Raw genomic sequence first — 12,381 nt, forward strand, 5'->3', positions numbered from 1 at the left:
GCATAAAGTGAAGGAGCAATTCTGTAACTATAATTGCCATCCTCGGTAAGCAGGAGGAGTAGTAATCTCCAGGAGGAGGGAGATGGTAAAACAATGATTGACAGCGCAATGATGCCTAGCTCTTGTCAGTTTTGAGTTTTGCATTTGTGCAGTGCCAGATATATAGTCCTTCAGATTTTTGATGATTTTTGAGTCTTATCTTTTTAGTTGCGCAACTATACGAGCTCATATGGATGCAGTCCACCATAGGTTTTTTTTGTGTAAGTAGCGTTTCGCAAACAAGCTGACATTGACAGATCGTAGATGTTGATCAACTATGCGACTGATCGCACGACATCGAAATGCTTAGCTAGGTTTACCAGCTGCATCTGCTGCTTGAATTGGTGATTAGTTTGTCGAACTGATAGGTTCACAAGTGAATGTGTTAGTGAACTGGAATCAGATGGATTTGTATGGTTTTCATTCTGATAATTTGAACCTATATCGCTGTGATGTACTAGAGCATGCTTCACGTACTCCCTCTATTCCGAGTACGCCTGTTTGTTTGTCATGTCTCTGTATCTATCATGGTAATGTTTGGATGAGACCTTTGAGCTTTGGCTTCTGATATGTGTTTAATGGTACCATTCTGCTTGTGTAGTAGATTTCGACCATTGTTCTGTGGGTAGCTAAATTCTGGAGTTGCTGCTAAAACTTTGAAATGCCCATTATATTGTGTGAGCGTCGTGAATTGTTTTTTGCCAGGATCTTGGCCCGAAAGGATCAAAAGTTTATTTTCATGAAAATTTCTCGCTGCAAGATAAATATATCTGCATTTAGATAAAATTGAGTCACCTATATTTTCCAACGGAGCGAGCAGTGGTCAGCTCAGTCCAGCATCATAAATCTCAGTGGTGCAATAGGGAACAATTAGCAGTTTATCGTCAAGCATATAAGACGTAGGTTGTTGGTTTCACGTCAAAGCTACTGGTTATGTTCTAGTGTCTTGCAATTGGAGCAGATCTCCAAATATAACTATGTTAGTGAGGCGTTTTGGCTCATATGTAAAATACTTGCACCCATTATGTAAAATAATTAGAAAATAATTTTAAAAATGTTAAAAAAATTGACATAAATTTTATGGTGTACATCGTGACATTCTATGTTTGTTCACAAGTTTTCGTGAAAAAACAACATTTTATGTGGCATGTACAAAAAAGACAAAAAATGTCGTGTTGTAGCATTAAAATTTGTCTTTTTTACAGGAGACATAAAAAACAAAAACAAATTAAAAACTTGTGTACGAACATAAAATATCTAGATGTACATGTAGAATTTTATATTAAATTTTTTTTAGACACTTTAAAATGTATTTTCACACAACGGGTTCATATGCCAAAGTGGATTTCAGAACTGACTTAGCTTTTTTTTTTTTAGAATAAGCAGCTCACTTTATTAATCAAGGTTTTTTTTTAATCTTTTTGGAATACTCACAGGCTCGTCAATTGGAGAATACGGGTGCGGTGGGCTCTAACGAACTGCTCATTACGGGGTCCTTTCGTTGCTAGTATCTATTTGGCCGCGATTTTAAAGACGCCGATCGAGTTGCCGTGTGCACGTACGGGGTTTCTGGTTCGCGATCGTGGATGGAAGCGCGATCGAGACGGCGCCTCAGGCGCTCGCCGCCGCCATCGCAATCGCAATATGATCCAGCCGACGATGATCGAATCAGCGTCCTTCCCGACGACATGCTCCTCCAGGTCCTGGTGCGCTTGCGCTGCGCCTCGCGCTGCCGCGTGCACAGGGCTGGTCTCGCGCCGGTGGCGCGGCCTCTGGGCTCGTCTCCCCGGCCTGACCTTCCGTGACATCCCCGTGAGCAAGATCAAATCGGCACTAGAAAGCGTCGCTCGCGGCACCAGCGTGTCCCTCCTCGAAATCCGTCCATCGAGGAGCATGTCGTCACTGGCAGCGGAGGCCAAGGTCGAGGACGCCCGTGCAAAGTCATTGCTGCTCTCCGCCACGAGGTTCTCGCCGGAGGACATGGTCTTCGTCCTCCCGCGGTGTCCTAAGCTTGGCCGTGCCATCACCATCGCACTGCCTTGCTTCCGCCGTGTCACTTCCATTGAGCTGGATACGTGTTCCCATCGCATCACGCCGCCGGCAGGTGAGCTCCCGGTGCTCGAGACGCTGTCCATCTCCGGGAACATTATCAACGTCGGTTCCTTTCTGAAGTTCTGCCCGCGGCTGCGCGTGCTCGGGATCACCTTCCGAGGTGTCAAGCCCGCCTCTGTTGTGGCGGAGGTCTCCACACTCGAGGCGGCAGCAGTGCTAGGCCTCACGGTGTCCCGCCTAGGCATCGAATTTGAGGGGAGGCATAGGGTGGTCGACGGCCCTCGCTTTGATTACCTTCTCCGTGCCGCGGCTAGGCTCGCTCCTCATGAGCTCCTCTTCACTAGCCACTTCATAAGATCTGTTGATGCCGACCTGGTATGCTTCCACAGCACCACGTCGATCGAGATGAACTTGTACACCATTTGCTTCAAACAGCTGCAAGCCGGTGAGTTCTCAGCGCTTGAGAGGCTAGTCCTTAATGGCTGCACCATCTTCGATCTTGTCATAATGATCAGCCGTTGTCCGCGCCTGCGTGTGCTCGAAGTGACTGCAGATAAGTCTGCACATGACGTCACCGTCCACTCGGCATCGCTCGAGGAGCTTGAGCTTGATGTCCAAAGAGACACGGAATGTCAGAGCATCGAGGTTGTGACTCCGCTACTTAAGCAATTGAAGCTCAAGGTCTATGGCAGGACGAACCTTGATGTTTCCATCTCAGCGCCAGTGGTGGAAAAGGTCTCATGGTCTCAAACGTATTCCTTCGTGCCTCTTATTTTTGGTTTCTGGTGGCTCCAGAGCTTGAGGCTAGAGACAATAGAGAGCTCCAAACACAAAGATGAGGAAGGGCTATGTTCTCAGCTCCCTCTTGATCATGTCCTATCCATGGAGATAGGTTTCAATGTAAGATCTCTTGTATGTGCTATTTTTTAGTCAGCAAGATTTGCGTAGGAAAATTACTTTTAATCACAACATTGCCATATATACCAAGCTAAATAATCATATCTTTTTTGTAGAATCGTATGGGTGTTGCGGTGGACTTTCCACATGAGATGGAAAAACTCATGGTTACCAACTTCTCCGTGTTAAAGATGCATCTCAACGCAAAGGGGCATGCATTTGGAGCATTTATGTTACGTCTTCTTAAGATGCATCACATACGAATTAATACACGGAAGCTTCAGATTGTCCTACCAGGGTGGTTCAACGTACGTAATTATCCATGTTACTATATATCTTATACGCACAATACTTGTTTGAAATACACCGTAATGTTTTTCCATGTTCTAGATGGCACAAGCATCGCAATGTTTTGGAAACTGTCCTTGTGATGAGCCCAAGGATTGGAGGAGTCAAATTATCCGTTTGACTCATCTTGAAGAAGTGGAAATCATCAACTTCAGAGGAGGGGATCACGAGATTGATTTTGTGACATTGATATTTGGATGGGCGCCAATGCTTACAAAAATGATCATCAAGTTTGTGTATGAGATTGAACAAAGTGAGATTGGAGGTTGGCCCACGACTATCTACAATATTTGTTCGGCGTATCCTTCTGTGAATTGCTTTATCTATCTCAGCTCTGGTGAAAAGTGGAGTGGTCCTCCTGTATGAATCCTGCAGACTTTGCTTTGCTTCCGAAAAATAAATGCTCCTAGCAACATGTGGCGAATACAAACCTTTGTACTCAGTCGCACGTCATGCTTAATGTCTATAAACCTAGCTATTACCTATAGTATTCCATTGATAATATTATATACTAGTTTTTCTCAATCATTCATAGTTACATGTCAATCAAAAGATTGCAGCCGTTATCTGTTGAGAGATTGGCTTCTGAATTCCGATTCCGTGTAAATGGTACCATTCTGCTTTTGTAGTAGATTGTGAGCACTCCCTTTTATTCTGCTCTATATTGGAGTAGTAAACTTTAGGGTTGCTGCTAAAACTATGGAATGCCTGAAATATCGTGTTAAGCGCTTTATCTTGATGTGAATTCTGTGGTTGTCTGTTAAAAATCATTGCACAAATTTCAACTTTGCTGCACTTCACAGGTTAGCATCACACAGGTTAGCATCACACTGCTAGTGCGCTTCACTGCTTCAGGAACATCGACTATAAAACTATACCTGACACTGGATCAGTTGTGCAGCGGGTTTGGCCCATGCGGCACCACGCGCTTCGAGTCGGCCAAGACGCGCTGTCTTGCTGCTCTATCACGCGGCCGACGAACTTACCGGCTGCTCCCCTTGAAGATGAAGAGGACGATGGTACATCCTCCCGATGTCCAGGGCCGTAGAAGAAGGAGCGTCCTGCCTTGCTCGTTGGCGACTCAGCGCCCTCAGCCATGGCAGAGAGGTGGCTGCAACGGCGCTCGGAGTTGGAGATCTCCAGCCATGCGTCTGCTCTGCTTCCAAGAGAAGAAGGGGTCTGAAGCTCTGTGCTCCCATGTCACGTAAAATCTACGAACTTTGTGAAACCTTGCAAAGATGGAGTTTGCTGGGATCAAGAAAGCTGGGACGGGAACGGTGCCGGCTTGTGATCATTTGTATATGCTGAAGAGAGGCCACAAAACGTTATCTGAATGAATTAGAGCGGCTTAACAGTAGATTAAGCTGGTGTAACAGACGGCGGAATGTATATTCTGATGTAGACAAGAGTGGCACCGGACGTGTCTAGAATTTGGCCACTTTGATCTATGATGAGGTGGAATAGCTCATCGATCACTGTTGATGGCAAAAGCCTAACCACCTGACAAGACTTCGATTTGTGCTAAAAGACATGGGAGCAGGGCAGACGTATGATATGCCTTAACCAACAATTACCCTGCCAACATGTTGACTCTGAAGTTCTGATGCACAATGAACCATGTAACGTTGTACTATATTTACTTATGTTAGATTATTAAGTAATATGGTTTAATTATCGAAAACGATGCACTAATATACTTAGCCATACACATCCGTCTAAGCATATTTAGCAGATCTGAACATGTTATTAGTAGTAGTGCATGATATTGTTGGAAATATGGCCTAGAGGCAATAATAATATAGTTATTATCATATTTCTTTATTCATGATAAATGTATATACTCCATGTTAGAATTGTATTAAACAGAAACATTAATACTTGTGTGGTTTGTAAACAACACAATATCCCTAGTAAGTCTCTAGTAGACTAGTTCGTTGGTTGATAATGGTTAAGGTCTTCTCCCCCATAGATCTCGATTTGTAGGTTGTTTTATCTCACCGGAGAGGCGGCAGGAGCATGCCCAATGGATCAGAGAGGTGTATCGTCTTTTGCCTGTGGTCAGGGCGCTCCGTGTATGGTCACGGGACGACCAAACACGACTAACCATGGGAGAGAAACGTAACACAAAGACAGGGCCATGATGAAAAGAGTGTGTGACACATGAATAAGAGACCGAGAGCCTTGTTTTATAGTTGAACTGTTGGCGTGAAAGCCCGGAAGGAGGCATGGGCGAGGTTTGTTAGAAAGTCGTGCCGCATGGGACGAAGTGAAAAAAGGCCATGCGTCGGTTGTTGGCGCCAGCTTTCCTTTCAGCCTTAGCAGGAACAATACATCCACCACCAAGACAACACCTGAATTCCGGTCTCTCCAAAAGCGACGGCTCTAGGAAGGGAATAGTGCACAAGCATCGTCGCCATCCAATCAAAGATCTTACGTTTTCACTATAAAAATAGTCCCCGCTCTAAAAACAATGCCTTCAACAAGACCATTACCAGACACAACCAATTATAGTCAGATCTTGGATTTTTACCATGAAAGGTAAGACCCTGAACTTCATCTGTGCTGCCGCCCCCACTTACATACTGCTGTTGCGAAGCCCAAAACACCAAGAAAGTCCCTCAATAGTGCAAAGACCGGAACTTCCATTGTTAGTCCTCCAATCCGGCATTCATGGTATTCTCAACCTCTAACTTCACCATAGACCAAAATGTCTGTTGATGTCAAGAAAGAACAGAGCTTCGTGTCGCTCCCTCCAGAACCAAATAGTCGGAATAAAATTATGGGTGCGCACGGCCGAATACCACTCGATCCAGCAAACTCCATGTATAAGGTGCATTGGTACATTCCCGGTAGAGCCTTCCGGAACTCACCACTCCGTCCAAATCAAGAAGGGCCGGCCTCGGGAAGGTCTCTATCTTCGCACAAGAGGGACCCTAGGATCGTCACCCTTATTCTTCAATGCGGACGAGCATCCCTCCATGCCGCCATCCGCGGCCAACGACGACGAAGGAGGTTCAGAGATCGGTGGACAAACATCAGCCGAGTACCACCCGACCCAGAGCAAGCCTGCACGGCCCAGAAACGAGCCTAGTGTCTCAAATTGGGCCCGCCCGGCGGACGGCGGCGAAGTCACGCCGCCACGCCACACGGTCCTAGTCGCCCCTACCCACACCATCCTCGCCCCTGAAGGTTGTCGCTGATGTGCTCGGGGCCGCCGCCCCGGCTTCCATATGATGCGTGCGGGTCAGCCTGTCGCACGCAGGAGGTGCAGTCGATGCGGTCTCCTCTAGGCCCCATGGGTCGAGATCGGGCCACGCAGCCACCACCCACCGCCATGCTCCGGACGCCGCCACCGCGCACCACCGCCACGATGGGGAGGGAGGGAGGCCGCCACCCCGCCCCAAGATCGCGCCGTGCGGAAGGCCTTCTGCCGCGATGCCACGTGGGCTTTGCCCAGCGACCCCCAGTTGTGGCGGGGGAGGGGAGGGAGAGAGGGGAGGGCAGCTGGGGGATGGGCGGCTATCGCTACACTTGGTTACTAACGGTGTATCTCTCTAGAAAAAACTCGTCAAGTTCCCACCGCCCGCCTCCCGTCCCCTCACTACGAATTGTTTTTGCTACATATATCTGACCGCCGAGAGATTCACTCACTTAAATGCATCGAACGGTTCTAGAGGCGACTGATACTTTGCAAATGTCGGCCAACTAATTTCTAGCGGTGGCCACTATTTATTTTCTGACGGAATTCTGTAGGAAGAAAGCACAACGAGCTATGATTTTTTGACTAGTTTGGTCCATTACCACCTTTGCTCTACTTACATATACTAGGATTCTTGGTCGACTGAAAGTTACTCAGTTAAGTAATGTCATTTCACAATCTCATATATATAGTGAGTACTGACATATATTCTTTTATCGCCTAAATATCTTTTTCTCAATTGTAATCAACTTGAAACTGAAAATTCTCAACCTCTCACAGCCTTAAAAATCTCAACCCACTCGCAACCTTAAAATCTGAGTTCCAACTGAAAAAAATTAGGTTACATCGTATTTCTATACGGTGCGAATAATTTGACAACTGAAAAATTGCAAGTTGCAACCCATATGTAAGTCACTCACAAGTCACGACTAGTACTAATCACAATACAAATCCAATAAGAGAGGGTCCCACTGCGGTCTAACTTAATTATCAGTGGACCATGAGTTAGCAAACCCTGAAAAAAGGTCGACGTACGTGACATATACGATTGATGAGAACCGGGTGATCTGAACTCTACCGCTGGGACACGTTGACCAAGCGGCAGCAATAATCCAGCTGATCATGGTGCCTGACTGGGAATCTGAGTTGAAGAAGGTTGTATCATTGGGCATGTCCGCATGTGCGCATTCGGTCGATATACGTTCCCCCGGTCGGAAGCTGAGAACTGGCATTGAATTTTTTTGGTCCACCAGTATATGAACCCCCTACCTCACCACGATACAATCCACAATTCAAGCAACGCAAGCTTGCAAGAACTAATACTCCTACTAGAGATCGCAGGTTAGCCTGCAGCCCGTGCTGAAGAGATGGTGAAGGCGTCTCTTTGCGTGCTGGTGACCTTGGTCCTCGCAGTCATCGCCGCGCAGGCTCAGGCAGTGTCGCCGGCTAAGACGACACAGGCTGTCATGGACGCAGTTGTGAAGCAAGAGGTGGAGAACGCCATCAACTGCAACCCCGGCGTCGGCGCCGCCCTCGTCCATCTGGTGTTCCACGACTGCTGGGTCCGCGTAAGTCCTTCAGTTTAGAGGCATGCATGCAATTATACACGCGCAACTATTACTACTAGAACCTAAATATTGTATGTAAATGATTTTGCTGATAGGAGTGAATATTGTATGCTATCAGGGTTGCGATGCATCCGTGCTCCTCGATAAAACACCGTCGAGCAGTAGTGTGGAAAAGAACGCGGCCAATAACATCGGCCTCGCCGGCTTCGACGTGATCGACAACATCAAGCCCAGGCTCCACGACGTCTCCTGCGCAGATATCGTCGTCTTCGCGGGGGGCGAGTCGGCCCGCATCCTGAGCAAGGGCAGCATCGACTACACCCTCGTGCCGGGCCGCCTGGACGGCGTGGTCTCGTCCGCGGCGGAAGCCGACGCCACCCTTCCGGAGGCCAGCTTCAGCTTCCAGGAGCTCAAGGACAACTTCAACCGCACCGGCTTCAGCGTAGAGGACCTTGTCATCCTGTCCGGTGCGCACTCCATCGGCGTCGCCCACCGCACGTCCTTCCAGGACCGCCTCGACGCGGCCACGCAAACCCCGATCGACCCCGAGTACCAGACGGCCCTCAGGTACCGCGTCAACGTTGATGGGCTAAAGACGCCGAACCCGACGGAGAAGAACAACATCCGCGACATGAGCCCCTTTTTTCAGGGAGTCTCTGGCTACAACTCCTCGGGGGTGAACCTGTACACTCCGGAGGCGGGTGCCCTGGACAACAGCTACTATACCGCCAACCTCCAGAAAATGGTGCTCTTCAAGTCCGACTGGGAGCTGAACCAAGACCCCACACACTTTGCGGGAGACAAGCTTATCGAGTATAGGGACAACGTCGCGGATTGGGACCTCGACTTCAGCGACGCCATGGCCAGGCTCAGCAGCCTCACTTCCCCTGGCCCCAAATCCGAAGTCAGGAAGCACTGCAGGCGCACCAACTCTTACTAGAAAACATCCCCGGACAATGGCTGATCCATTTATGTTTTGATCCTGCAAGAGAAAGGAATCAAAGGGCACGGGTTTTAATTTTGATTCAGGGGCCGGGGAAATGTTTCGCACAAAAAGAATTTGAATCAAACCATTCTTTCTGTTAAATTAAATATTGTGTATGCATATTAGTGTAGACAAAACCGTATCAAATCAGATTCAGTTATGATGGTAATCATCTTGCCTTGCATGCCAAGCCCGCGTGCAATGCAATATAAGAACTGATCCGGTGGTAACGTTTTGGCTATCGAGGCAGCCCCGATTCCTCCGGTGTCTCTAGTAGACCCAATCTCATTGCTCAAATGTTCGACATGACTTCTAGCTCGACCCAATCTCATTGCTCAAATGACCTCCAGCACTGCGGTGTCTAGGCCCATGATGTCCGGATCAATGCTTTCGTCTGGCCTTTCTTTAAACAGTACGTGTTCCAAACCTGTCCTAGTTCATCACAATCAAGCTTAGTCGTGATAGTTCATTACATCTTTTGGAAAACTCAAGTCATCCCAATCCTTCGTGGATCCAAATTGATTTGCTTTGTTGATGGCTCATGTGAGTGTCCATCATAGTATGTCGTAACATCTGAAGAAGGTGGCGCTGCTTAGGTCATCAATCCGGAGCACACGGCATGGAGCCGCTGGGATGAGGTATTGATGGCCGGTCTTCTCTCGACCCTCTCCATCGAAGCTCTGGCCTAGGTGACACTGCTTGGTTTGTTGCCGGGAACATGTGTCGCCGTGTGCGATGTATCACACACGGGTTGGTGATTGAGTTTGCCTGGAGCATTAGAACACGGTCGAATTTTCGGCGCGTAAGCGATGTTCCACACCGGAAAGGACCTTCCGTTTGAGATGGGGCCTTTCTAGTGTCAACTAAAATTCAGAATCAATATTTGTTGTTGCGCTAGGTAGGTCTTTTTTTAATGGGCTAGGTACAATGGCGGATGCAGGAAAGAATTGGAGGGGGGGACACCTCCACACACAAAAAATGCGCCTCCCAAATTGCGAAAAACGTTTGCCAAATGAAAATATATAGGACAAATTGATTGTCAACATTGAAATTCAATATATATATCTCAAATTTTCACGATTGCAATCCAAATAGTTCAAAATATGAAATGAGTCTTACATGATAGAATATAGTATAAATAGAAAATATACATCATTTCTCCATCATCTACAATCAACGGTGTTGAAGACGATGAAATCTTCTTTGATTCTTGTTTCTCGAAAGGTAACGAAATTTAGCTATTTCTCTTTATTTCTACATAATTGAAACATTCAACCATATAAGTGACTTCATTTCTACGAGTGTCAAACTACTAATTCTATTATTAGCACAGAGAATAGCTGAAAAGGGACAATTTTATATCTTAAAACACTTAACAGTTAGTCAGTGCACATGGAAACTGTGTGCGGGAGCGGACCTGCTGCATGCCCTGCTGAACTGTTGGAGCACCGAGCCACCGACAGGAGTAGCTGTGGAGAGCGGCGGCCGGCCGGAAGCACGGCGGCCCAGCCGGGGAGAGCGGTGACAGAGGGATTCCGGGCAGCGAGCGTCGGGGGCCCAAGTGAGAGAGGGGCGGGCGCCGGGGCGGCTGCCGGCGGGGAATCGCGCATGATCTGGTTCATGACCTCGTTTCTGCTTCTCGTTCGATGCGATTGGAACTTGGAACTTTTAATGTGAGTCTGGGACCGTGATTGGGCTTATTGGACCTTTTATCCAAGGGGTGTCAAAAAAAATTCCACAAATTCTGGGTGGGCCACGCCCCTCCCCCCGCTGCTTCCGCACATGGCTAGGTAGGTCATGGGTGCATCAAACGATGAACTGACCTTCATGAACACTCAATGCTGTGGTCAAGCCGTTAATGACCCTGCGGAAGGGGCGGAGGCAAGTCGAGTAGGGGCTAGACCCCCAAAATGTTCGCCCCTTCATAATTAGTAGAAGTGGCTAAAAAAAATCTGCAGACTATACTCTAGAAGTTTCCGTAAATTTGATTACACTGATGGTACACCAGAATTGCTTTTAAGATATTTTCTTATAATGTGTCATTATGTCAACCAAAATAATAACCATATTTAATATTAACGCAAATGCAAAAAATAAGTAGGCGTACAATTTTATGATTTGTTGTCCAATGTCTATAAAATAAAAAAACTAACACTTTTTTATTACAAAATACATTTGTTTTTAGATGTTAAGAGTATTTTTGATTGTATATTACAATTAATACCAAATATATTTACAAAATTCCATATTAGTTAATGCTTTTTACGATGTAGAGGGGAAGATACAATCATTTATATTGTAATATAGTAAAAATTAAGTTATTTGAAAAGTATAAAAACTTTAGTGTGAATTATATTTATTTAACCTGCTCTAGGTCCAAAATTTGTTTGGACATGCCATGGCGGTCAGCCACCCCTTCAACACCTGATAAGTCCATTTGACAATTTGTGTCCATTGCCCACATGGCTCATGTGTTTATTCAAATTTTACACAACTAGGCCCAAGCTCACAGTACTTCTTCATTTCTCCATTATTGCAGCATCAAATATTTCTTTGCTTTGTACTGAATAGATATGATGCAAGGGTTGATATCTTTTTTGTAATTATGAACATAAGTATTGCTAACTCACCTGAAATTAGCCATAGTACAAATAGGTTCAGTGGAACAAATGTGCTCCCAATACACTTTTTTTAATTCTAAATGTCTTCTCATTCTTTATCACAGAAGTTGTCATATAAAATTTACAACCATACTTGTCCTTCTCCTTGCACGAAACAATGATCCTCCCAGGGCAGTTACTATGATAGTGAAAATTTCAGACCTGATGTATGTGCAGTCTCCATAGTGCTTTGTTGAACTGGTATACATCTTCGTAATGTAGCTTGAACTTGAACTACTGATATTTTTCTTTCAGAAAACCCCCATCTTACTCATCATTAGAAAGAACCCACTGTGGCACACATGGTATCTCAACTTGATAGTGACGTCTGGTAGTTGGCCCCTGACTTTCTTGTTCACAGGTTTCTCTGCTGCAACCTTCTCTGACTCCATTGAAATATCAAAGATATCTTCAACATCTTTCTCTCCGCTACAGTTCAACATTGGATCATTCTTACTTCTCTTCATCTGTGCAATTCTCTGTTGTAACTCCTCTTCTTCTTTTCTTCTCATTTCTTCTACATGCACTCGATCAAATCAACATGTATACGTCCATCTATCATTAGATTCCGTGCCTTGTTCTTTCTGCCATAGCAACCTCTTCATCAACCTTTCTTGCTCTCACAATACAGAC

General features: G+C 46.2%; 1 protein-coding gene across 1 annotated transcript; it reads left to right on the forward strand.

Moving 5' to 3' along the window:
• The first annotated feature begins 7,902 nt into the window (after positions 1-7,902).
• LOC124694391 (peroxidase 2-like) lies at positions 7,903-9,043 on the forward strand. Its single transcript, XM_047227382.1, has 2 exons — positions 7,903-8,103; positions 8,222-9,043. Exons 1-2 carry the CDS (start codon positions 7,903-7,905, stop codon positions 9,041-9,043), a joined length of 1,023 nt encoding a protein of 340 aa, XP_047083338.1.
• Positions 9,044-12,381: the final 3,338 nt, after the last annotated feature.

The sequence above is a fragment of the Lolium rigidum genome, chromosome 3, assembly GCF_022539505.1.
Source record: "Lolium rigidum isolate FL_2022 chromosome 3, APGP_CSIRO_Lrig_0.1, whole genome shotgun sequence".
Classification (NCBI taxonomy): domain Eukaryota; kingdom Viridiplantae; phylum Streptophyta; class Magnoliopsida; order Poales; family Poaceae; genus Lolium; species Lolium rigidum.